This window comes from Lipophrys pholis (genome assembly GCF_963383615.2).
Source record: "Lipophrys pholis genome assembly, chromosome: 1".
Lineage (NCBI taxonomy): Eukaryota > Metazoa > Chordata > Actinopteri > Blenniiformes > Blenniidae > Lipophrys > Lipophrys pholis.
In genome coordinates this window covers 36,031,141-36,057,820 of record NC_137635.1, presented here as the reverse complement: position 1 = coordinate 36,057,820, position 26,680 = coordinate 36,031,141, and the positions used below count along the sequence as shown (strand labels likewise).

The following is a 26,680-nucleotide window of genomic DNA, read 5'->3' as shown; positions in this document are numbered from 1 at the left end:
AATGGTCTCCAAGATACAACGTGAGCACCCCAACCATGGGACGCAAAACCTCAAATGTTTGTGCAGTCTCCACGCTGCACATGCAAGCCGACATGCAGACATACGTGCAACGTCTTAATGTAATCATCTCGACATATTTGATCTAAGTCTGAACACAAAAAATAGAGATGAACATGGTTGCCTCGCAAAGTATTCTGAATCCAATTTAACAGCCTGAAAGAACATTTTAATAACAAAAGGTCGCCGTAAAACACTCGACTACTTATTAGAGTGGGAGGCAGATAAAGTAGAAGACGGAAGGTGGAAAAGGTTAATGAATTGAAGTATCTCGGGGTCAAATAGAGCAAAGCATATCGGACAAAAAGAAGTGGAGAGGAGAGCAGGAAGGATGGAGTGCGTGGAGATGAGTGTCAGGGCGGATGTGTGACAGAAGGATGGAGCAAGAGTGAAAGGGAAGGTTTACAAGACATTAGGTAAGAACTGCAGTAATGTCTGGTTTCAGGTCTGACAGACGGGAGACTGAGCTGGAGGTGGTAGAGATGAAGACACTGTGAGATTCATTGGGAGAGACCTGGACGGACAATATGTAAAAAAAAAAACAACAAATAAAAACCTGAAACACACAGCTGTAAATGTTTCACAACTTGGAACAGCAAATGAGCACAAAAATCAATTAAGGAAACAACTTTATAAACATGTTGCAACACACACAGATAAGCAGCTTTTGAGAATTACATGAACAATAGTCGACACACTGATTAACTCATTTACTGAACTATAGATCTATAGAATGAAAGTATTGTTTGTAACTCTGTTGACATGTAGTCTTGAGTAATAAGAACATGGCAAAACTATTATGTTTAATAAACCTCTCTCTGCAAGTGGCATCTTTTCTCCTATTAAAGTACGCTTTCTCTGTTTATCACAAACAACGAAGAGCTGATCTGATTACTTGGAGGTCTTCGGAGTCACTGCTATGTTTAACCGGTGTGAAATACAGTATTTTGAATCATTCCTTCAACCTTGATGTATAATTGCAGTGGCGAGTAGAATAAAGCAGATGTGTGAACAGACGAGCCTCCAATGGTGGTGGTGCTGTCACAGTGTGGGCTTGTGTGCCTCTTCACTACAGAACTGCTCTACACTTTATGAATGGTACAGTGACAAGCCCATAACCTCATCAATCCAGTCATTGTGCTCCTACATGAACGACACGGGCTTAATTTCATCCTCATTGACGACAATGCTCTAGTTCTAGCTCATCCGATGGAAAACCTCTGGGGTCAGCTGAGTGGTCGTGTAGAGGCTCAGCATTCTTCACTCCAGAACCTCAATGACCTGAGAGCTGTCCTTCAAGAAGTCCGGGATGCCCCAGCAGACAGTAAGCTACAGCACGAGATGTCATTGTCAAGCTGTAATTGGGCACAAGTGATTGAGACAATCACTTTTGTTTCAATAACCTGTTTGAAATGAGGAACTCACCACTGCATACGTCTCCCTAAAAGCCCTATTTCTTGATATAATATCAGTGTAACATAAACGTCTTACATTTTCCATAAATTTCACCCGAAAGCCAAATATTCCAACTTTTTGGGATTCGTGTGTCTATTTGTGTGTGTGTGTGCATGTGTGTTAGTTGGATGAAGAGCTAGAAGGCGCTTCTGCTTAAACTGTGTGTATTTTTGTCCCTCTCTCGGCTATAAAAAAGTCAGAGAGCAAACTAAACAGTCCGCTGTGATTGTGATGATGATTTTCGATGAGAAATTCCAACCAAAACAATACTTATTATCACAAGAACTCCTCTGATTAGAGAGACTGTCAAGTAAAAACAGACAGGAAAAAAAATAAAGTAGAAGAATGAAACAGTTCAACAAAGGGCATGGAGTCCAACCAAGGACACGGTCAGGACTAAAACGGCCAGGACCGAGGATTTTCTTTCTGCCGAGCCAAAACATCTTGTGTTTCTACGTCAACAGCCAAGCGGCGTGCCTTAAATGATGGGTACTCCCCAGGCGATGACAAGGTCTGGCCCTTGGGGAGGAGAAGTGTCAACTGTTTTAGAGACAGCGTTTCGACGAGTTCATGGTTTGACTTAAAACATCACGCAATGTTGTATGAGGAAATACAAATGTACTCCCAAAGATGCCAAACGGTCCCGTCAGTGAGATCCGATCCGTTTCTAAAAACAGCAGATCAGAATGTCTGGTGCCACAAGAAAGATAAAGCCACATTTGCTCATTCATATTTTCCAGATTTTGCTTTGATGCATGATGCAATGTTCTCGTTATTGATGCTTTGACTACCTAATTAGAACTCCAGTTGGTCCTTATTGTTATTAACAGGGATACAAAAGGGGGATTCAATCACGACACCTCCTGCTGATAAAGGAAGCTAAAACTGCTTGTATTAGATTCTTGTCTTTGAAGTGAATGTGGAAGACTGTGTCAGCTCTGTTGTTTGTGGTTGACGGTACCAAAGATCTGTTGTGTTTGAGTATACACCAATCAGCCATAACATCTCAACCACTGACAAGTGAATGGATTATCTCTTTACCCTTCAGGGTGTTGGAGGGAGTTTCTTGGGTTTATTGATATCTGGACTAAAATATAAACATTTTTTAAAAAATCATAGAAAAGGTAAATCTCTATTATTGGTAATAGCGATTTGATATTGCAAATTGTGTACATTTTTAGCATGTTATACAAAATCAGTCCACACAACTAAAATCACAAGGAAGATGGCTGACATGACAGAAATCATCCCTGACAGACTCCACAGGGCAGATCAACTGAAGAAAGGGCAGTGACCCTTCAAGCTCTTTGAAGTCTAACAATACCTAACTATATATTTGGCTAAATATTGACCAACTACTTGATTATTGTAATTAGGCCACCAGATTTTTTTTTTCTCAATTGCTTTTAAGAAGTCAGATTCAAGTGTATTCAGAAGAGGAAGAGAAAAACTAAAGTGTGCCAAAAAAGGATTTAAAGTCCAGAACAAATCCCCAAAACAAACTAAAAGTCTCCTTGTAAATCCATAATGTTGACTTGCTCGACTGCTAAACGATTCTAATTCTGACTCGCCTTCAACAGAAAAGGAATGTTTATTGTGTTATGTCCACAATGAGTCTATTTTAGATCGGATTTGTATTCCCCACACTTTTACCGTCAGCCTCGGTTCCTCTGAATGACAATGATCAACATGATCTTAGGAACTACGTCTGTACCAGGCCAACACCAATACCGAATGCCTGAACAAGAAAACTGCATAGCCAGTATTTGGGTTAGCCAAAAATGTTATCAGCCATAATTCTGTCCTGGAATATGTTCAACTCTTTATCTGCTGCACAGTTTTTTGTTTTTTTTTATGCCCGTGGTCGAATAACATCCGAGGAAAAAGCTACTTGACACCGTGGGGGACGCTGTCAGTGCAGTGAAGGTGGCGGGTGGAGAAGCTGTGGGGTCATTAACCTCTCTGCTTTCATGCTGTCTACAAAAGCCAAAGTCTCCCCGAACGCCGAACTCCGTGCATATCAAAGAGACTTCCGTCCTCTTTTGCCAGGTCTCACCTCGGATGCACTCCTCTGCTGCTTTTCCAGCTCTGAGGTGCTTTTATCAACATTAATCACTCCTCCCTTTAAGTGTATTTTAATAGAAAGCTTCAGAAGCAACTCCCTCAATTACATCAACTCTTTCCAGCGTGGTCCCTATTAAAAACAACCTTTCACTGAGGGTGGGGGCTCCCACAGACACACGGAGAAACGCACAGAATTAAGGGAGCCTTGGCTAATCAGTTTCACCCGCCAAAGTGAAAGCATGCGCCACAGACTGCTGTTTATAAGCATATTTTATATCCAACACATGGCTCTGTTTATGAAACATTAGGCTACAGTCTTACATTGCGGGTGCTTATCCGTAGTTTGGGGGGAAATTCGGGGGCCCTCCCTGGTTGCAAGTTTCTCGTGATGTCACAGAGGTTAAACTCACTCGGCTTCCCAGTCAGATTGAATGAATTTCTCCTGCACCTCTAATTCGCACACACAACCGCCGACAATCAACAACAGCATTTTGGAAGCTTTGAGTGGAACATCTGCTCACCTTTGAGTGTTACCGGAGCTGATATCACTCTGGAATAAAGCTTGCAGGAAAAAAACAAAACAAAACATGCAAAGGAAATGCTTTGGATAGACAGGATTACCTCAGTTTAGGTTACATTTATTGCTTATTGCGACCAAAAAGCAATATTTATTTAAAGTTGTTCACAAGCCGAGATGAAAGTAAATCAATCGTTCCACAGTTTATGGCTGTCGTGGGTATTGTGAGTGAATGGCACTGAACTGTAAAAAAATGGGCAGGGGACACTAGTAGAAACACGTCAAACTGGTGACTTAACGTGTATCGTATTATGTACAGGGCTTAACACAGAAAACAAGGAGCCCCGGTCTTTCACACTGCTGGCTGCAATGCATTCAAAGCAGTGGAGAAAAAATAAATAGGGCTTAACTCGGCTTTGCAACGTGCTGCTTTCCGTCGGTCTCCACCGTCACTGAGCCAAACAAAGAGTGAGTGAAGTTAGTGCCGTCTGGACACCATAACGTCATTGTACTTCAATCCCAGTAAACAACAACATTCGAGCATGAACGCACCAGCAGACCATGGTGCAGATGTTTTTGTGATTTGCTCGGGGGGACGTGGAAAAGTATAGCCAGGCTCCACTTCCCTGGCCAGATGATACCGTGTTTTTGCAGAAGCCCACGGCGGCAGATGATGCTATATCATTACAAGTGGTACTAAAGGCTGAAGTGGCCAAGACGGTATATTTTTGTTGTGTGGCATTCAGCACCAGGGACATTTTATGGTATTGAATTTGTAGACTGTAAAAAAAGATTTCACTTGATGAAAAGTGGGTCGCGGTTAACACGGGCTCCCACAATAACAGTATCCCTGGTTTGATTCCAGGATTGGAGGCCTTTCTGTGTGGAGTCTGCATGTTCTCCCTGTACCAGTATTTTATTTTTTTTCCCCTCTAAGCAGCTTCCTAAATCTGCCTCTTGATGTGGGTGTAAAGTAGCATAGATGGAGGATGGCTGGATCACACTGCCGTTTCTGTAATAAACTGCTTTTACAGAAGAGACAAACCGTCAAGGGCTTTTTAAGTTCAGGTGATTTCCAGAGCAGAAAACGAGAAAATCAGTAATCTGGCCCCGCGGAGTGAAAGCAGCTCACAAACGAACGACTGGTGTCACAGTCTTGAAAGTCACAGTTAGCAGGAGATAATCCACCGGCGGTGTCTCTGAAGACCGCAGTCCGACGACATCACTCAGTACGACCGCTGCTACAGCATATGGTCACCTACCAACTAATTAAAAAGTAGCAGAGAATGACGCGATGATGCCCACAAGTTAGCCGATTCCCATGGAGGGGAAAAGCAAACAAAGTTTGTTGGGCTTAGCAGAAATTCAGCAGGTCTGACTAGACAGCGCCAGCGGCACGAATGGATGACGCTATTCTTACTGACTGGTGCACGTCTCGCCAGCCGTCACCTCCGATTCCATAAATGTTGAACAGTGAAACTTGTCTGGATCCAAGATTATGAGATCCACGTCGCACCGCGTAGATTATAGAACCGGCCTGTAGCAGGCAAGCCATAGGAACACTGTGCAGTTCTTGTAAGTAGGACTGATACTGTCTTTGTTCGAGGTATTTGTTGATAGTGAGAACAACACGAAGTCCTGTGACAATAAATCGTGATTCAATCAACGCAGTTGACAGCAAGCGACAGTAGTTCGGAAAGTAGCTGAGCTGTGGGGAATATCGGCGTGGTTTTTCAGTCTGGAGGAGTTTCACAGTTGAGCAGTTGGGGGCAAAATAATCACTAATGAAGCATATCTGTAATTACAACCCACACCAAATCTTCCATCTGTTTAATGTGTAATGAACAACAAAATGGCTAATTCACTGTTTAGGTTTCATAGCACTGCTGAATTTGTGGGGAACTGTTCCACTTCTGACAGGATTATTTGCTAAAAATTGCACTTTAAAGTGGTGTTCACACCAAACTGATCCAACCCAGACTCTTGTCGAGTTGCCACTTCTCTTGAGTCCTGCAGCCAGGCTGCACTGTTATTGTTTGAAGATGTCAGTGTCAATTGCACGAGTTCAATATGACAGATTGCACTTTGTTGGTGGGAGGGCAACTCATAAATGGAGTACGCGCAACACGCACGCACACACACACACACAGAGCACTATTGGGTTCTCCTGATAAATTAGCGATCAAGCTAAAGTAGATGATCAATTTGCTGGAAGGAATGAATATTCCTCAGATGTGGGCATTTCTAATAAACCAAAATTGATAAATATAATTTTTTTTTAATTCTCAGGATTTCATTCATTTTTCTTTCTTATCAAAAAGAAATTCTGCCTCCCAGAAGAACATTAATATGACAACTCATCTTTAGTTTGTTGCTTGTTATTAAAGCGCTGATCTGACCTGACAAACGGAGGTAAACGAAGACTTTACCTGGGTCCCAGTTCATCCTCACACCTCCAGGTGAACTCCCCGAAGCTTTCGTAGCGCTGGTTGTAGTGGTAAAGGACACGGTGCAGTGTGGGAGCGCCCAGGTCCATCAGAGTGTTGTAGGCTGTCTGCTGCTCCTTCCCGCTGGTGTAGCCGTTGAACAAGTTGTAGATCTTGTCAGCAATTTCTGGTGGAGACAAACAATTCAAGGTGAGAACAAAAAAGATCTGAGAGGTTTCATGGCACAGTGCACGAAAGACTTCACTACTCATCACACGTCAGTGATGGGTGCGACTTACATCCACTTCGGGAGTCGGGTCCCATTGAACTGAGTGCAACCTGATGTTTTTGATATATTGTTTGATACACAGATTTGAGAGAGCATTCCACCCAGTACGCACCAGACATTCACTTTTCTGAAGATGAACAGAGCAAACGTGGGCGAAAAAAACCTCTTTGAAATTTAGGGACTGGTCATTTCACTTCTTCACTTTTCTCTTTACCCGTGCATATTGCGAATACTAAGAAAACCAGTGGTGACACTCAAGTTAAAAAGACTATGTTATTTGGGCTATGTAAGTAAACTATCGCAAATTAATTGCATCTCGGTACTTGATAGAAGAAGTAACATTTTTCAATTCAAACTGATTTTGGTAAATGAGTGATTTTGTTGCGCAGTCATACATACAGTAAGTCTACTTATAGGACATATGTATGATTACACAACAAATTATCCCTCCAGACTAAAATTGACCATGTTTAGCTTGCTGACCACTACACCACTGTGCCGCCCTTCCCATGCATGCACATTGCTGGTACGGGTCAACGTGTTCCTGTGTGTCTCTCTGGATGATGACAACGTGTCTAAAGTGGATCCCACCTTTTACCAACGTCAACTGACATCAGTTCAAATTCTCCACAATCCTGGGCTGGATAAAGCGGGCATAGAAAGTTGGAGCGATGGATGGATGGATTCGAATCGGGAGAGGTTAAGTGTCACACTACTCTAACAAGTAGTAATCTAAACAGATCTCCACCCATATGCTGCTGTCGCTGCAGAGGTTTTAGCACCTCCGCTTCTCAGATATGTCAGAGGTGTTGTGTCGGACTATAAAATCCCCTCAAGACTGCCAACACCATCAGTGCATGATGCATCGATCAGCAGTGACTGTGACAAGAAAAATCTCTAATAATCACAACTTTTCACATTTTGCAAGCCGCACGCTTTCTGTTTTTTCTTTTTTGGAGGCATCAGACCAGGAAAAAAATTTACACGCTTTTCATTAGCGGAGATGAGATATCGTTTCCCTTTTCTACCGCAGTCGCAGTTTTAGATTAATAGTACAGATGTCCTTTTACATGCATATCTTGGTGTCGATATTGCTTTCAAATTAATAAATCATCAACAAAGTGGTTTGATACTTTCGTTTGAGCTGGAAAATATTAAGTTACTTTAAAGGGTTGTCACACTCGGAACTTATCCCCCCCTTCCTTTGAATGACAATGTCAACAAAGTCTTCTCAGAAAAGAGCCAGTACATTGGAAGTATTGCGTTTCACACCATTCGAGTGTTTCCAAGCATTAAAATTAACGGTATAAGCCCAGCAGCAGTATCACACCTCACCAGAGCAGCTGGGTTCACGAAAACATCTTCGCCATGAAGCTTCCATATGTGCAGAGGATGACAAAAGATTTCAACACTTTAACACAGAATAACACATTTTTTTCGGTCAACATCCTCACCGGGTTGTCGTGTCCAGTGTTCATGAACAGTCCCACTCCACAGAAGAGAAATATCTCCCTGGGACTTCATGACTTGCTCTATGAGCTCCTCTGACATCTGTTTTGTGAGGTCTTGAAACGTAATTGCTAACAGGCAATGTAAATGTCTGTCCTGTAAATAAGCCCAACTGACGACATAAGGGAAATCAAACCCACGAAATGTTATCTTCTCTGTTCCATAACCAGTCCGACTGATGACGTACAGCACAGATTCACATGTGATTAACTGTGGCCCACTCTGAAGGGTCATCGCAGGCATCCAGCTGCTCGTCCCTGTGAGCCACCTGTGATCTGAGACGAATTCAAACTCATTTTAATGAGAGATGCCATATATATATATATATATACCCTCATTCCAATAAAGTAATTTAAAAATTTAAATAAATAAAAGAACAAATTTGATGTTTGATTCTGATACTGTTGCATCACTGATCGCCTTGGTTCTGTGTTCTGTCATGTCCTACTACCGTAAAACAGTGTGACCCTCAGTGAATAAATGAGGAACAACAGCTATTCACACTGAAATTATAAAATCAATGTCGCCTTTCCAGTTTGACTATTTGCAAGGTCATTCAGCAGGCCAGACTGGACCGTCGACCGGGCCGTATTTGGACCTGCGGGCAGTATGTTTGACACTCCTGCTCCAGACTGTGACCGTCTCTTTTCCTCACCTTGTGCTTTGACGTCATCCACAGTTGGACACGGAGTTTTGATAGTGACCTCACTTGGACCGGACCGACGTCCTGTGTTGTCTACTGACCACAGCCGGAACCTGCACACATGAATACATGAACACAAAGTCACAGAAAAATGTAGACACATTTTGATATTCATTTAGTGAAAATGGTAACAAAGCCTGGACGCATGGCGATCTGACGAATCACATCAGAGACGGTCTCAGAGCAGATTCAATCAGACTCTCTGTGCTGAACATATGCACACTTTCATCATCTAAACAAAACTTTCTCTAGTGTTAATGTAACAATTTGAACTTTGCTGCTGTCATAACTGTGAATTCACTGAATGAATATCTCCACCTAGTGGCCAAAGAGTAACTTGCAAACACCTGCAATCAGACAATGGCGACAAAAATAGGATGATGAAGTGAAAATCACCAAATCACAACTTTTAACCATCAGATTACATCTGGACATAAATATTTTAATCTGATTATAGATTTAAAGAATAGTGGACTCCATTTATACCTGAATCAGTAAAGAAAAGACACTTGAAAATGTGTATTTTTGTTGTTGTTTTTTTTTAATTCACAAACTTTCAACTTTGTGTTTTCAGTGCACCTGTTTTTGTAACAGCATGGGCATACCTCTCCCAACACAATATATTTTCCTCTTACAAGGCACCAAAATCAGTCTTCCTATGAGCTCAGTCTGTATAGAAAACATAGGGAGTGTGCAGTGTCCTGAAGGGAACAACTCGGCCTCAGTTCCCAGAGATGAATGAACTGTCAGATAGGATAGAGAGAGCAGGAGTCTCGCTGATGCGGGGATTAAAAGGGCATGTGCAGCTGCTCACTCAGCACATGTACATCAAAAGTTTGAAAAAACCGTGCCCTTCACTTCTTCTTTTTGTTTTGTGGTTAGTCCCCTTTTCCCCTTGCACCTAACTTTTCCTGTTTTTACCCTTTTTAAAAAAAATTTTTTTTTTGTTGTTGTCAAGGTCCAAATACTGATCTCACTTTGCTGGCTGTCTTTTCTAGCCTGATTCTCCATTTTCCCATCTCCACCTTGCTTCTTTTCTCCTGGCAAAGCACCAGCATGTGTGAGTTTGCACATGGGAGCATCTGAACATCCGAAGTAAATCTGTGTGTGTGTGTCTGTGTGTGTGTGCTTGACGAAACAACCACAACTTAATCACGGCATGTCATCGTCAGACTGCAGGCACGCACAATGTATAATTCTTTTTTTTTTTTTTTATCATAGCATTCATCAAATTTACTTTTGTGGCAACAGAAAACATTCTTCTAGCCTGACCAGGATGAATATGAATGCTGTTTAGGTTGTTTAGAATTGCCTCAAAAATACTGTAAACACATGAATATGGAGAAAAATGTAAACTGGACATATTTATTTTCACTATACCAATGATTTTGATGTCAATAGCAATGAGTTTCTGCCAGACTACCTAAAGTTGTTTAATTAGTTTACCTTCAATTTGGCCTCTGTGTATTAAATAAACAGCTGTCCCCATTGGCAGAGGGCATCTATCAACACCTCTAATATATATTTAGTTTTTTTAAATAATTTTTATATATTTTTTAGTACTTTATGAATGTTCAGATGTTAATGATACAGAAAATCCCATCATGTAATCTTTGTATTTAACATAGCCACAGCCTTGTTGTTGTGTGCATAATGTTTATGGACTTCATTTAGAAGATGGGGGATATGACCACCAACGCGGGCCGATGACCTGCTGTACCGACCGAGTCATGATTCAACGTTTCAAAGTAAACATGTGACACACTGTCAGTCACATACTAAAGTCTCGTGTGTATGTACACCACTGGAAGATCAATCTTAGCTGCAGTTAGAAGACATGAAACTGTTTTTAACACCTGCAGGAAATGATGAGATCTGTGGAGCGGAAGACATCAATCACACTCCGAAATGACACCGCTCTGTAAACTTCACAAGCAGAAAACTAAATGCTTTTCCAAAGATGATTCTTTGTTTGTTTTCTATGAGCTCTCCGCTGCTGTCTCGCCACATTTACAATTACTATAATCTGTTCCAGCTGCGGCTAGCTCCTCCGTGATCTTTTTGCAATGCATTGTGGGACAATGATGTCTATCAATTGCACATTTATATCTCTAACGTTTTTCGGGATGCAAACTTTTTTTCATGTTCTTAATTTCCAAACTGTTCCGCAATAGTTCTGTTTAGAATCGGCATCAGGCACACGCTAACGCGTTGAGTCATCCATCTATATGGAGTCGATGGCAAAAGTTCATTCACTTAACGTTTTCAAGGAGAGAGTTCACTTACATGTACGTGGTGTCAGGCTCCAGGCAGCGAATGATCATGCTGATAGAGGAGGACAGAAGGTCTGGGATGTCCCCTAACATCACACATGGAGATCTGGCCCCAGATAAGATGTCATCAACAAAGCTCAAAAGGGTTTCTGCAGCAGAGAGAAAGACAGAAATAGACTCCTGTTCAGAATGAGGGAGTTTACTCTAAAGCACTTTGCGTATTTTCAGATATTTGCACTTATAATTTATGAAAAATAATAGTCTGGCATTTTAAATATTGTTTTTCCTTGAATAATACTTCGGTATGACAACACGGCTGGTGTACAATGAGTGTGCATTATAATAAAAAAAATAAAAAAAACAGCAGATGGGAGCGATGCCTAAGGTAATGCACCAATGAAAGATATTCCATTGCTCGCGAAACAGTATCAGCATGAAAACCATACTATAATGGTTTGAGTTCATGAAATGATGCATGCTGAAGGCTGCAGAATTGAAATCAAGGAAGCAGCACAATTTGCCCATTTTGGTGTAAACTGGGATGTCATTTTAGCCAGGCGCCACACAGAATTTTGCCTCAAGTGGACCAGATCAGCAAAATAACAATATGAATACAAACACATTTCTGGAAAACTCTTTTTTTTTTTTTTTTAAATGTTGTTTCAGTGCACAAAAACAACAAAAACAACAGGGCAATGCTACAAATGCAACACTTTTTTAAAAACCTGAACATGCTAGAAATTTAGGAAAAACAAGACCAATTTGAATCTCATGAACTCGAGACTCGAGAGAGAAATGCTGTGGTCGATAGGATATAAGCTTGAACTATACTTCTTAAGGTTTTATTCCATTTCGTAAAAATAACTGTTATCAGAATGTACTTATTCATCTTTCATTAAAAAATGAACGAAAGATTAGGGTCGTCATTATTACGTTATCATTTTTACTGGTCCAGCCTACGTTTGTTCAAAAAGTGTGGCTGTATGTGCAAATTGAAATTACAGGTCGTAATAAGCTGCTTAAACTAAATGTATATTTTATAGGTTCTTTTCAGAGGTATGTCTTTATTTAAAGGGGACATATTATGCAAAATTCAGTTTCTAATGGATTTCCAACAGTAATAATCGGCCCCATACCTGGAAATGACTCCCCAGATGTGAATAAAGTCTGTCATCTTTCTCTCTGGCTGGTTTGAATTTTTAAAAGTGCGTTGCTCCAACGAGTGAATCAGAAATCAAACCCTCTATAGTGTCAGCGGAGGTTGAGCCAATCCCAATCAAGGGAGGCCCTCCCTTTGAACCTCCCACAATCAGGCAGCTCTGCTCTTTCACAAGGCACCACGAGAGGAAGTACTTCCTCCTCTTCCCATGATGGCCATGTGTTGGCGGAGACAGTCCAGCTCACACAGACACAGCAGATTCGGATCATATGATCCAATATTCAAATGGCTGAAAATCAAGGATAAGATGGATTTGGGGCAATAAACATTGAATGTAATGTTTTTGAACCAACAAGACCCATATGAAAGTGTTGAAAAGCTGTGTAACATGACCCCTTTAAATGACACTATAAAATGTGTATGAATCAGTACGTTCAAATGTGAGAGTTGAGGTCTGATAAGGTAAACTGAGGACAGCTCCGGTTCACTTCGCCTGGGTTAAATTAAACATATACCGCATGGGAATCCGCCTGTTATGTCTATTTTAATAGGGCAGATAATACAACCTGACACTAGCTCCGTGCTACATTGTAAACAGACATCTTCACAAAACATAAAACAGATGAGAATCGCTTTATTGTACCGCAATGCACACTTAAAGTACATTATGTACCTGTAGGGCTTGTTCATGTGAGATCGGGTGCTGTTTTACAGCGCTGCGGTGCAGAGGAGGAAAATTGAACTGACTTTTATTCCTTTTTTAAGGGCAGAACGTTAGAGAGCAGACCATTAGAAGAAGAAGAAAAAAAAAATTTAACAAAAAAATCTCTTCTCAAAAAATAGCAAACATGTGTGTCGATGAGATTTTATCGACTGCATGATGAGATGCAGACACGGTCGAATACATCTGAGAGTGGTGATCAGGATTTGGATCACACCTGCTTGATAAAAAGGCAGAAAGAACAGGGCGTCCTGTATCATACACTCTACACATGCAGTTCATTCACATCACTCCACTTCACTCCGACAGACCGATGTCCAAGGGCACCTTGACAGTGGATGCTGGGGAAGAGAGTCCACCCACTTTTCCCCTGCAGACTGAACACACCAGCTTTTCCAACAGTTTTCTCTGACCTCTAGGTCTACCTCCCTCCCTTTTTGCATAATCCTCATCCAACCGGTCTCAAAGCTTTAAAAATGTCTGTATTTCCTCGACAACGTTCTAAATGTAAAACACATGACCCAGTAAGTGTCAGAACAATTTTTTCAGGAACCGATCAGAAAGGTAATGATAAATAACAGTGAAGTATTGACTCCAAGAAATGTGTTTGATGTCATATAAAACCAATAAACAAGGACAAAAGCTTTAGTATTTTTCAATATTAGTGGTGAATTCATGTGAATTAGTAAAGTTTCCATTGGGGAGAGTACCACTTACAAGTTGACAGCATTCAATAGGCGAAACAGGTGAAATCCACAATATAGTGCTGAAAAATGACTGCCATTGGGTTAAAAAAAATAAAACATCACAAGCATGTTATTCTACTTAAATGTGGCTTTTGACACTTTGACAAACATATGTTGGTGTTATTAGAGTATGCATCACAAAGGAATATGATTTTTAGTTCAAATACAGAAATGTGATTTCAAGTGACGTCAAATTTACATCTTGGTTCTCTCAGACTTTCTCAATGGGTTACTGATAGCAATTAGATGTATCCCCCCCACCTCCCGCCCATCTCTGGGCAGTGGTGGCCCCCTTTTGACAAAACAGAAAAGAGATTTAAGTGAGGGAATGAAAGCTGCTGCTTACGCTCCACCACCACTGTGGTCCCTAAACTGCAGACCGCTCCCTGGGTGCTCCTCTGTGGCAGGTCCCAGGATGTCAAGTCAAGGTTAATTTATAAAGCACATTTAGAAACAACGCTTGTGGACCAAAGTGCTGCACCGGCTATTCACAATACAATATAAGAGAAATGAATACGGTCAATACATATTTCAAATATTGTGTTGTATAATGAAAACAAAATGTACAAAGTAATATGTGCAAAACAATATTTCTTTAATGTGGATTGTGGGATGTGTAAGAGCACTTTGTTGGCTGAACTCAGGACTCGGTACTCAGGATGGGGTGTATAACGTTGAGAGCTTGGATAAGTTAAAATGTCAATAAGATGGGTCACAGGCAGCGGAATAATTTCCCCAAAGAGAATCAATAAAAAAATTGTTAAAATCGACTGTGCTGAGAACCCAAACGATTCCCACATGAATAAAAAACCATAAGATGACATAATTGGAGACTACCTGCTGTCGGCATACTGGCTCTTGATAAGTTGCTGCAGTTTGGACATTTCTGTTGTAAAACCTACTTGTTGGTGAGGTTTTGGAAAAGAGAATAGCTTGAGTTCAAATGACCAGTAATCTAGTTATAGATGACAGATAAATTCAGAGGCACCGTGCAGACTAAGTACAGAAAACAAATACATGTATGCAACCACAGAGACGTCAGAGATGGTTCACAGTGTCAGATGACTCAAATTAATATCATCTAACCTCCAGTAATACGTCAAAATGTAGAGAGCAGAAAGTAAATAAAGTAGAGGTGGGGGCACAGACAGTAACCTTGCTGATGATATTGTCACAGTTATATACTAAAAACAAAAATACAAATGCAACACTTTTGTTTTTCATGATATAAGACTTTTCCTTTGTACACAAAAAGCCCATTTCCCTCAAATATTGTTCACAAATTTGTCCAAATCTGTGTTCTCCTTTGCTGAGATGATCCATCCTCCTTTCATTATGGCCAGTCTCAGGCACACCTGTGCAATAATCATACTGTCTAATCAGAATCTTGATAGGGACTATCTCGGCAGTGGAGAAGAGCTCACTGACAAAGATTTAGACCCTCAGCCAGGAGGAGCTTGCAGGAGAATGGGACACGGGGGGCCCAGACCCCAACACAAGCCATCAAGCCAAGACTATTCAGGACCCAAAGAAGCAGGGTATTGTATTGTATTGAAAATATAGCCATGGGGGAGGAGCTAGACAGTCAAATAAGATGGGAGACAGGACAGAGCCCAGGGGGACACCGGAGGAGAGGGGAGATGGCTCGGACGTGAACTATTTTATTTGAATGAACTGAGTGTGACCAGAGAGGTATGACTTGAAAGAGTGCAGGGGTGTGTTGGATACTCCACTGGATGCCAAAATGTCGAGGAGGATGGAGTGGGAGACGGTGTCGAAAGCTGCACTCAGATCGAGGACGAGGAGGACGGATGAAAGACCAGCGTGAGCTGCAATCAAGGAGGCCATTGGTGACATTGAGGAGGGCTATTTCCGTGATGAAGACAAAAACCAGACCGAAGCTGTTCAGAGAGATCGTTGTTGGAGAGTGGGGAATGAACTTGAGATGCTGCAGTTTGTTTTTTTAAAGAATCTTAGAAAGAAATGGCAAGGTTCACAATGGGAGGAAGGTTATTGAAGTCAGAGGCCAGTTTCTTAAAAAGAGTTACAGCAGCGGATTTGAGAGAAAAATGGAACAAAGTCAGCGATTGGAGGGAGTAGACGCACGATTTGACAGAAGGTGTTGGCATTGCAACATTGGTTGGCATTGCGGTTGCAATATCTATCAATCATTGTTAAGATTCTCGCTCAGGTGCACACCACAGGTGAAAACCACAACGCAAAACATGACCACAGTAAACAGCAGATATGTTTTCTCTACGAATGGTCTTCTATCGGATTAAGGAGACTCGCGTCTTATTTACAATGGAAAATCATATTCATTGCAGAGAGCACACCACACACAGACTGTGGGGATCCAGTCGAGCACCACAACTCTGAGGAACTTGTCATTCAGCTGGAGTTGTTTACCCTCGGCATTCTTAAAGTATGATTGGTAGGAAAAAATCAAGGATTGCCAGGAGACTGATGTGAGTTATGGGATGTCTCACCTTTTGAAGTCATGCCTGCTGTCATCAGTTCAGTTGTGCAGGCCTGGACCCTTAACGTGTGTGTACGGGGTGTGTGTGTGTGTGTGCGGACGCTTCCAGCTAATCCACTGCTGTTTTTCTCGGCTTCTTAATGGAAACGGCAGGTGTTTCAAAGACGATAATGTTTTTACTGCCGAATCTCAATGTCCATTAGACATCAGATACCTCCATATGAAAATAGGTCACAAAATAATTGTATGACTTTTAATATAGCTTTTGATCCATAAGTGTGTTATTATAGTGTTTTATATACTTTTTTATAGCCTGCATGGAGGCAACATTTGTGCCAAAAAAAACCCCCCAAAAAAACCAAACCCTTCTGATGATTTTGACCTACAAGCGATTCCTAATTCAAAACACACACATGCATGCTAACAACACTGTGTACACAATACATTGTGATGATTTCTTAAAAAAAATGTTCAAGAAACTTTGGGACCTGTGCAGATTTACTCTTTTTCGGAGGATCTGATGAAAACCCTGCCGTTGAATTATTTCACAAAGGGACTAGACTAAATTAGCAAACCTAATTGTGGTCAGGTTCTAGCTAATTAGTTTATGTGCCCTGTTGTGTAAGAATAATGTTTTCAGAAGAAGAGAAAGTATTCAAGAGTCAAGGGATTTTTCTCAGTTTTTCCATGTTTAGCTGTAGAATGAGTCAGTACACAGTCTGTGTACACACAATTTCACTTGGAAGGGGCACAATAGTATCAAACCACCCAGCTGTACTGTAATAACAAGATTAGACTTCGCTGATTTTTTTAGGTGGGTTTAACTGCACAGATATTTGGAATGAGGTCCATTTTTAAATTTGACTTGTATATTTCCTGTCTCACGTGTTATTTATGAAACAAACAACGTTGCACGGCATTGGCTTAAACAAAGTGCATAGTTTCCTCGTATCAGCTTCTGAAGCAGGAGGTTTCATTCATAAGTCAAAACAGGCTGTGTAATTTATATGGCATGTGAGTTTTAGAGGCACGGAAGCAATTTTCATCACCCTAAACTACATTCAAAACATTGCAAAAAAAAAAATACACGGGGCAACCAATTTGTTGACACACCAAGCTAATAACCGATGCATGTCATTCCTATTCCAGGAATGAATGCAAAATACAGCCTCATATATGATAATTTAACTTCTTCTCGATAATGACAGCACTGTGTTTTACAGTGGGAGCAGTCGCTCACTAAAACAGAAGTTAAGTTTAGAGAGGCTGGTATCCTGAACCTGGTGAACTGTGAGGAGAGCGGCGGGAGGGAAACCGGAAGAAAGCAGAGAAGGGGGAGAGAACCAATGTGTACACACACACACACACACACACACACACGGGTTCTGCCTGTAAAGGTAAACACTTGAGCTTAAATGGTCTCTTTTCTCTGGATTTCACGATGGGCTGCCTGGGAATCCATCTACTCCTGTTCATCGAGACAGCTTCCTTGTAACTAGCTGTAATTGGCAGCCCACACACACACACACACACACACACACACACACACACACACACACACACACACACACACACACACACACACACACACACACACACACACACACACACACACACACACACACACACACACACACACACACACACACACACACACACACACACACACACACACACACACACACACACACACACACACACACACACACACACGCAGAGGGAGGCAGCAAATGCCTTAACAAATAACATCTGGACTCGTTCGTCTAAATTTCCGCTGGATAAAAGGAAAAGAGACCAGCAACACAACAACATCAGATCACTGACAAACCCTTCGAGTGCTCCCGGATCACAATGATTGGCCACTCGCTTGTCACTTCTCAAGAGCAACGACCCACCTAAAACGAAGACGGGATTGTCTAATTGAAGGGACAGAAGGAGTGAGATGGGAAAGACGGCTCAAAGGTGTCATTTCACCAAACACTTTCCGGAGTGATTCGAGATGGAGGAGCAGCGCTTTCTCTCAATTTGTGTTTCACATGTACGCCGCACAGCTGCATTTGCGTCAAAGTGGCGCAATTTCTTCAGAGGAGCAATAAATTGTTCCGTAATTCAATAGAAGCGTGTCTGACCAATTTGATAGCAGTTACCACGAAGGCGCTCACACATCAAGCGTGAAATTTGCCAAATACGTCAGCAAAAACAATGAAACACCTTGAAATAAAGGTGGACGCAACAAGCAATAACACAACTGCAGTGTTTGGGTGAGAACTGCGTGCCTACCAAACCTTGTAAAGAACTGCATTGTTACAAAACCTGAATGTTAAAGTATCAAATATTTTATATGTGGTTTATATGCACATTTCTGGCTTGTCTGAACTCATCTACTCTCTTTCATCTCTCACAACCAAACATTCCTTTTCCGAATTTGCTTCAAATAAACTCCCCCTCTTGACAACAATTCACACTGACAACATTTTTAAGTGCTTCTGGAGCGATTAGGCTGTCAGTCAGGTGTTTGTCTCATGCTACAGATATGCTTATATGTCTACCAGTGCGTTCGATTGCACTGACCTGCTCCAAACGTTTTACTTCCTTGCGTGCTAAGTGAAACGCAGCCCTGACGGCACGTCATTCAAATCACGCACATTTCCCTCTTCATTTGAACCTGTGAACTATAAGTCTACAAAGATCCACCGAGCTCATAAAGAATGCCTCATTTCCGTTGGTGTGACTAGTAGTTTAGGTTCTTTTCCTGGCATTTAATGGTAAAAACAAAAACAAAAAAGCCTGTCAAAAGCTTGTTTGACCATTATCCTTTCAACACCATGGAGCCAGTTGTGCAAACAGTTGTGATTTAACTTTGTGACCGAAAACTTTCCGTCTGTGAACATATATGACTCACAGTCGTCGTTTTATTTTGCAAAGCAACACAGTCCAATGTTTTTTTCCCCAAGTAAATGTTCATGATTGATCACATATTGATTAGTACCACACACTGGGGATGGAAACTCTCATTGATATGAGTTTAATATGATGATCTGTAGACTTTAAGCTGTCGATAGCTTTATTTCCATGGAGGCAAATAATGAGAATGAAAGCCTGTTCAGAACGAAAATGCTTTACGTAAAAATTTCTGCTGATCCTCATACCGAACACAGTCCGTGTACACACTAGTTCTGCTCGTGATCATATCTGAGGTGAAGTTCTCTTTACGGCGCATGTCATCACGTTAACACCTGATGTTTCACTTACTCCACAACTGAACGCAACACTAGTCTTAAACATATAATCACATTATCTCAATCAGACTCTGTTCAAGTACAATGGTCATTTGGTGTTGCAGTTTGAAAAAGAAACACACACACACACACACAAAAAAATTATTATTCAAGCGATGGAATGCATTTTTAGCATGAAGGGCTTTAAAGTAAAACTAAATATGGAACCATGTGTGCATGTCACAGATGGATAATGCCACTGTGCAAAGCATTGTGGGATTGATCCACTGATGATATGAAAAATATTCGTAGTGCTTATAAGCTATAACCATCAAAAATGGCTTTTTCCACATCAAGTGGTAAGTCATTCATTATCGGCTGTTACTGCTGAATGGTACAAAAACAGAATATAGATTTCTTTCTCCATTATAAAGACTGAATTAAGTCAAGGCTTACAGCAATAGTAATAGCTCATTTTCATTTAAGCTCCCGGAGTTCCGGCACTCAAACAGCTTGAGTCTGGATTAGAGTGGACTGCTGAGGGACTGTAACGTCAACCTATCGATGTGGCCATGAGGGGACTAAGTGAGGCACTTAAGAGCCACAATTCCACCCTTTGCTCCATTCACTGTTTGACAAAAAAACATTTGAGATACATAGAGTATAAATGAAGGCATCAGCTCCAGGAGCATACGAGCACAGTGCACCCTGCTGTTCATTCGCATGAACTGTAGGATGCGTTTGGACAACACAGCTGAGAAGAGACGGCTGTCTATGATATTTACAAGGAGAGAAACAAATGCATATGGAGGATGATGTGAGCACAATTGGAGGTGAACCAGACAATACTTGGACACTCCTTACAAACAGCTTTTCATCAAATTCTATGACCACATGCCAGAATGGCTGATTTAGTAGGGCAGGTCAACCTCTGACATAGGAAATCATCTTTTTTATGATCATGTCCAAAGAGGCTCATCAGCTTTTTAGTAGAAGTTTCAGAATAAAGTAGTGTTCTGTGCAAAGTGAATCTAATAAGAAGATTCAGAATAACCCTAATTGATCATAATAGATTTGTTTATGTATGGATATATGTAAAGAAAGTGGGTCTATATATTTTGTTATTCCCTCTTTCAGAAATCACAGCTAAGACCAAATTGCATGCCACAAATGAAAGGCAAATCACTTACTATAAGATTAAACAAGGAGATGATTTTTTTTGTCATATTTTATGAACGGGGGCGAGGAGTTTGGATATATTTAATTATTTTCATAATATCTTGGCTTAGTGAGGAACAATACCACTACCAGAACACTGCACAGGAGAAAAACATAACCATAACCATTATCAACATAATTTTTATATGAAGAAGATGGTTAAAAATATTAAAAATATAAAAGACAGTTTTGATCCTGTGCTATGCAAATATATATCTGTGCAAGCTTTAAGCACTCAAAGATTTCTATTCTTCAAAGTATCCAAGGCAGGTGCCAGTTAGTGAGCCCCAGTAACATAAAGTATTGTTTTTTTTAAACGCACACTGGGTGATCTCCAGCTATGACTGCGTCAGAGTTAAATACTTTGACATCCATCTGTTTATGTGTTGCAAATGAGTTCAGAAAAGCTTCTTTGGAGTGCTCGGGTGGGATTCAAGTTGGAACCCACCCATCAATCCCTGGGTGGGTTGCCTGTGAGAGGTCATTGATGATGCTGTTAAAGATGAAAAACCTATTGTGGGTGGGGGTGAGGGTGGGGTGGGGGTGGGGGGTGCAAACCAAAAATCATGTGATATTTCGCAAACCGTGACTACAAGTGTATGAGATGAAGACCGATGATGAAGACCGATGATGAACTTTTCCGTTAATATCAAAACCTGGAGTGGTGATCTTGGGTTGCACACTCGAGCGCAGAATAAAGCAAACTTGTTAATTAATGTCCATCTGTGCCAAAAGATTGGGAGAAATGATCTAACCTAACAAACCTTAGAGTGCAGTTAGGGTAGAATGGGCCTCATTTCTGGTGATTCTTAAGTCTTACATCTGCTGAGAGGTCTCTGAGGCAGCTGGGTGGAGTCGGTATCTGAGGCCAAGGTGCTTTGAAATGGGGAAACAGCACCTTTAGTTTGACCTGCTGACCTACTGAGAATGGTGTAATATTCAGAGTCCTGCAGATTCTTGCTCAAGTTGTTCTTGAAAGTACTTTGTACTTCCTTTGTAATAACAACTGCGTAGTGACTGCTTAAACAACCAAGATCTTGAGAAAGTGAGAGTATTATTCAGCTGAACAAGCTTTTCTCGAAAGGCTTTAGATAAAAAGGCTTCCGATACTCCATGAGTATTCAGGGTATTTTCAATAAAGAGTAAACTAGAAAACACCTCTGGATATTACAGGTGGAACTAATATGTGTTGTGAGGAAAAAAGGTGTTGTCGGCTGCTGCGTTGTCCACAACTTTGAGCTAGAAAACCAAGAACGATGAGTCATTTGCTGGTTTGGAAACTACACTGAACACATTCAATCTATGGGCAAGTACTTTAGAAAACCTAAGCTTCTGTTGCAGTCCCTGGGTGGGGTTCAAGCAGGAAGCCTCCCCTGAGCCTTTTGAGAGAATTCATCATGTTGATGTTCAAAAAGATGCAAAAAAACAACAACTTTTGAAGGACTTGATCTGGAATTGATGAGTGGAGCTACAATGTGTGCTTTGGTGGTGCTCCTCGATTGCTGCTTGCTCCAGAGAACTGCTGGTTGGTAAGGAAATGTCCTTGGGCATGTTACTTCATGAGTCAGTAGTTTAGCCCACGTTACAGAGAGAAAGGAAATCATTTTAGATTGCTACAAGTGACACACGCTGCACATGGTCCAGGCGGGAGAGGGAAAGCAGTGGCAAATACAAAGAGGTTTGAGTGAGGCGCACATGTTCCACTTACGCCAGTCGTCTGTGTTTGTGTGTGTGTGTGTGTGCATGTGTGTGATGCGAATAGGTGAGTAATGTGCTTATTGATTGGATTCAGAGTTTCGCTGACCCTTGAGCAGACCTTGCCCTCACTGGTTGATCAAAGCCGTTACATCACAGGATTGCTCACAGCTTAGAGGATGTTTGTTTTCACAGTGAGGCTGGTCCAGGCCCAAGTGGTGCCCTGACTTAAAGCAGACTTCCTATTCTGGAAGCGTCCACACATCTGCTGGGGACCGTGCATATGCGTATGTGCGCTCCTACACGATGATCTCACCTTGTGTGCTTGAAGCTTGTTAAGGGAGAGATTACCGCACAAACAAGCTGTTGTCAGATCCAGAACTCACAGAGTCCTGGATGCTAGAATCCTCAGTCGTACAGTACGTACATTGCCTTATCAAGCATTACATAACAATAAACAAGTAAAAACACACAAATGCAACCGTGCAGCTGTCAACATGTGCATGTTCTCTGTAATAACCAAATGGCTTTATGGATACTTTGGAGCAAACATCTGCTTCTTATGAAGCCTCAGAAAAAGCAAAAGCAAGATATTTGGATGTTTCATTTTTTTCTTCTTCTTCAGTTTCTTAAACAGATGATCAGTAGTGTCTGTTCAGATCTTTTCCCGTAAATGAATGCTCTGTTTTCACCGTCCTTCTGGAATGTATCACGCAAACCACTTGGGGATTAACTTCATGGAAGAAATGATATTTTAGATACTAAAGCAGCAACCAACAGTTTATAAGAGCAGAGAAATCTGTTCAATGAATTTGTTACTGTTCCTTATACAGTGTTGAACATTGAAGAGTTTACCCATTACCGGTTACAATATCGCACAACCTTGCCACCCTTCACAATTTCCAGTTGCACATTTGCCCATTATTTGTTGACGTCATGCTCTTTACACAGTCTCGATTTCAAGGGAAAAAGTAGACAATAGAACCGGGGAGTGAGAAAAGTGTGAGGAAAGTAAAACACTGTGAAGACAGTTGAATTAACAAATCATTGAAACATGACCGATTCATTTGTCTTAGCAACGTTAATAGTGTGAGAAAAGGTTGGACAGTCAGGGTATCATGAGGCTCATTATATTCACTAGAACCGTATAAGCGAGCGATTACTTATTAAAATATCCTAGATTGATAAATGTCTGCAGTGCTATAATGTAGACATTTTTTTAGCCGATTGATTTCTCTTGTCACTTATCCAGAATGGAGATTCTACTTGATCTATATTATCACATAGTGCAGTTACATCGATGCCTGTTAATGGGTCATTAAATGCGTTGCAAATATACATCAATGCATCCATCATAACTCCTGACAACTCATGATGCTGTCAAGCCTAATGTTCTAAATATTGCCACCCAACAGAGCTGGGGGTCTCGCCATTACTTTGTCCTACAATGTTGTGCTGCAAATCAGTGTTAATGGAGTAAGATACTACCGGGCACAATACATAGTGTTATTCTAAGTAGATATGGTTGCATAAAAACATTTTGAAGGATTATGAAGAATATTTTGTACTTCTCTTTATCCAACAAGTGTTGCTTGACCTGTGTTTTACCCTTTGGAAGGGGGGAAAAAAAAAAAAAGAAAAGAAAAATTAAGGCGACGGAGATGATGAAGAGAAAATGAAGGAAAGGAAAATACATGTGGTATAAAAATGAAACAGAGGAGAGGCCAGAGAAGGGGAAACTAGAAGGAAAGTGCGAGGGGAAAGAGTCATGGGCAAGTTGAAAAGAGGTGGTGAAAAAGAATGAAAGACCAGAGATAAGAATTTTAGGGCGGAAAACAATGGAAGGAGTAATGGGAGATGGGAGGACAGATGAGAGAGTGATGTAGAAAGAGCAAAACGAGGAGATGGGAGGCAGCCATGGGAAGATCTGCGGAGAACTAAACATCAGTTCATGTGAGACCGATTTTCCAAGATGGCAGAAGAATGACAGCTGAAATCAGAACCACACTCCACAGTGGGCTTTCCAGATCGCTCCATCTTTTTCAACTCTGGTCCTGTCCTTCAATTTCCTCCCCCCCCCCTCCTTTCCTCTTCTTGGTGGTCTCCCCTCTCGTGAGTCCACACGGCATCTGTACCCAACCATTTTCGCCAGTGTGTTCACATCCCACTGTTCTCCCGAGTCATCAATCATCCACTGAGGATGGATTGAGGTGGGAAGCAGTGATAAAATGTCTGCATTATATGGGTGTTTTTTTTTATTTTTTTTTAAATGTATATTTTCTTAATACAGCTGAGCTACACCAACCATAGCCGGATAGCTTTCAGCCAGTGTAATTAGAGCTGCACTGGGCAATTTCACACATCGGAAAGTCTGAATGGGCGTAAGAGGGAGCTGTTAAAAGTTTTGACAACTTCCAAACCCAGATGTTGTGTAATACTGTCTGAGTGAACTGCGTAATGCACAGACCCATGTGGTCTCTTCCTTGTGTCTAGTCTGTGAAGGAGGTGGAAATGGATCATGGATTGTAACATTGTGTGAATGGATCACTCAATTTGAGCAAATGTGTGTTGTGTGAAGAACCGATGATGAAGCTCTTTTCATTGTTCACTGTCTATATCAATGATTTGCTCCTTTCTCGTGCAACAATTCAGTCACCGGTGATGTGCACGTTGCTAAAAGATGATAACTGTCAGCCGAATCAAGAATATGATTTCCTTTAAAGTGGTGACTTTCAGTTCAGCCTGTTTTCTTTCATTTTAATTCACATATGTGTTAGCTCATAGCTGTTATTATAATGTTGCTTTGAGACATTAGGTGAACTGTCAGCACTGAAAGGGGGAAGGTCTGAACAGTTGTTCACTTGAATTCATTTGAAGTTACATCATTTTGCTTGAGAAGATGTAATCTGAATATCAGAGATTAACTACCAACACGCAGCAGACAGCTCTCAAAAATGTATACTTACTGGATGTTGTTGTCAGGAGGACTAAGTTAGTTATATATTTGGTTTGGAAGTCATCCTCCAGCACAACAGGAGTTAAGTAGAATAGTAACCACAAGGTCAACAGCTTCAGATAATGATAGTTGGCTCACTTGAGTGGGGAAGAGCGAGACGGCAGCTTTGTGGCCACATAACAGTTTTCATGTACGGTAAGTAAAAATAACGACTAACAAGTCTGCCTCATCCATCATTGTTATCGTGTTCATAATTTTATTATAGTAACTTCTAACCAGTTGGTTCCTAATAGGATGTCCCTTTATATTGTATCATAGTCAACTATACACAATGTTGTTTGCCAAATGTAAGTCAATATTTTTTCAATTAAACTGCCAATGACTTACAAAAAAACACAACAAAAGCTTGATTTATCCAACTACATTTATGAAATGTTTGCCTGTGTAGTGTAGCCTGTTGTGTGTTAAAAGTTTTCACAACTGCTGCCTCTGAGCATACATGTGTACTGAATTGCTTTGTACTCTATAATGTATAAACCATGAAGCTTGAAACTGCATAAACATAACAGCATTTCAAAAATATCTGGCAATGTTCCAATTGCACCATGTACCTATATATTGTTGATAAATAGCGATTTGGTTTCTGTTGTGAGCAAAAACACTAAAAGTAAAACCCGTAGACATACTTAATACGTTGGATTCTTAACAGTGGCCACCTTTCGCGTTGCTAAAAGTTTCACTTGGTACTCTTTCAAGAGCTTTATGAGGTCGTCACCTGGAGCTTTTCCAAGCGTCTTGAAGGAGTTCCAACATATGTTGAGCACTTGTTGGCTGCATTTCCTTCACTGTGGTCCAGCTCACCCCAAACCATGTCGGTTGGGTGATTGTTTGATGCTGTACTCATCACAGTATTTTCATTGGTAGAAAACCATTCACAGAACCCCATAATAATGCCCAGCAGTGCCACCAGAAAACCTGTGTCCTGTACAAGCGCTATTCCATTACTCTAAACCTACAACCAGACTTTTTGTGATGTGACGATCAACTCTGGGGTTTCAAGCTTGTCCTCTGTGATCTCTCTCCACAGTGTTTTCTGCTTTATGTTAAGATATGTCTTATATGAATTCTGAGTCTCTATGAAGAGCAACATCCCAGCTGTGGTATTTCTTGATGCACCATGATTCAGACAGAAAAC

The 26,680-nt window shown here is 41.0% G+C and overlaps 1 protein-coding gene across 3 annotated transcripts in view; it reads right to left on the bottom strand.

The window, feature by feature from the left end:
* astn1 (astrotactin 1) overlaps positions 1-26,680 on the bottom strand; it is a gene marked incomplete at its 3' end in the record, with an annotated part of 367,742 nt that overhangs the window by 6,279 nt on the left and 334,783 nt on the right. For 2 of the 3 annotated variants that reach the window (XM_080461072.1, XM_080461073.1), the window contains exons 21-23: positions 11,307-11,442; positions 8,973-9,073; positions 6,523-6,706 (exon numbers count right to left, since the gene is read on the bottom strand). In XM_080461072.1, coding sequence (XP_080317198.1) covers positions 6,523-6,706; positions 8,973-9,073; positions 11,307-11,442 — 421 coding nt within the window. Of the gene's footprint in view, positions 1-6,518; positions 6,707-8,972; positions 9,074-11,306; positions 11,443-26,680 lie in introns of those variants that run through there. The other variant, XM_080461074.1, reaches the window with a different exon arrangement.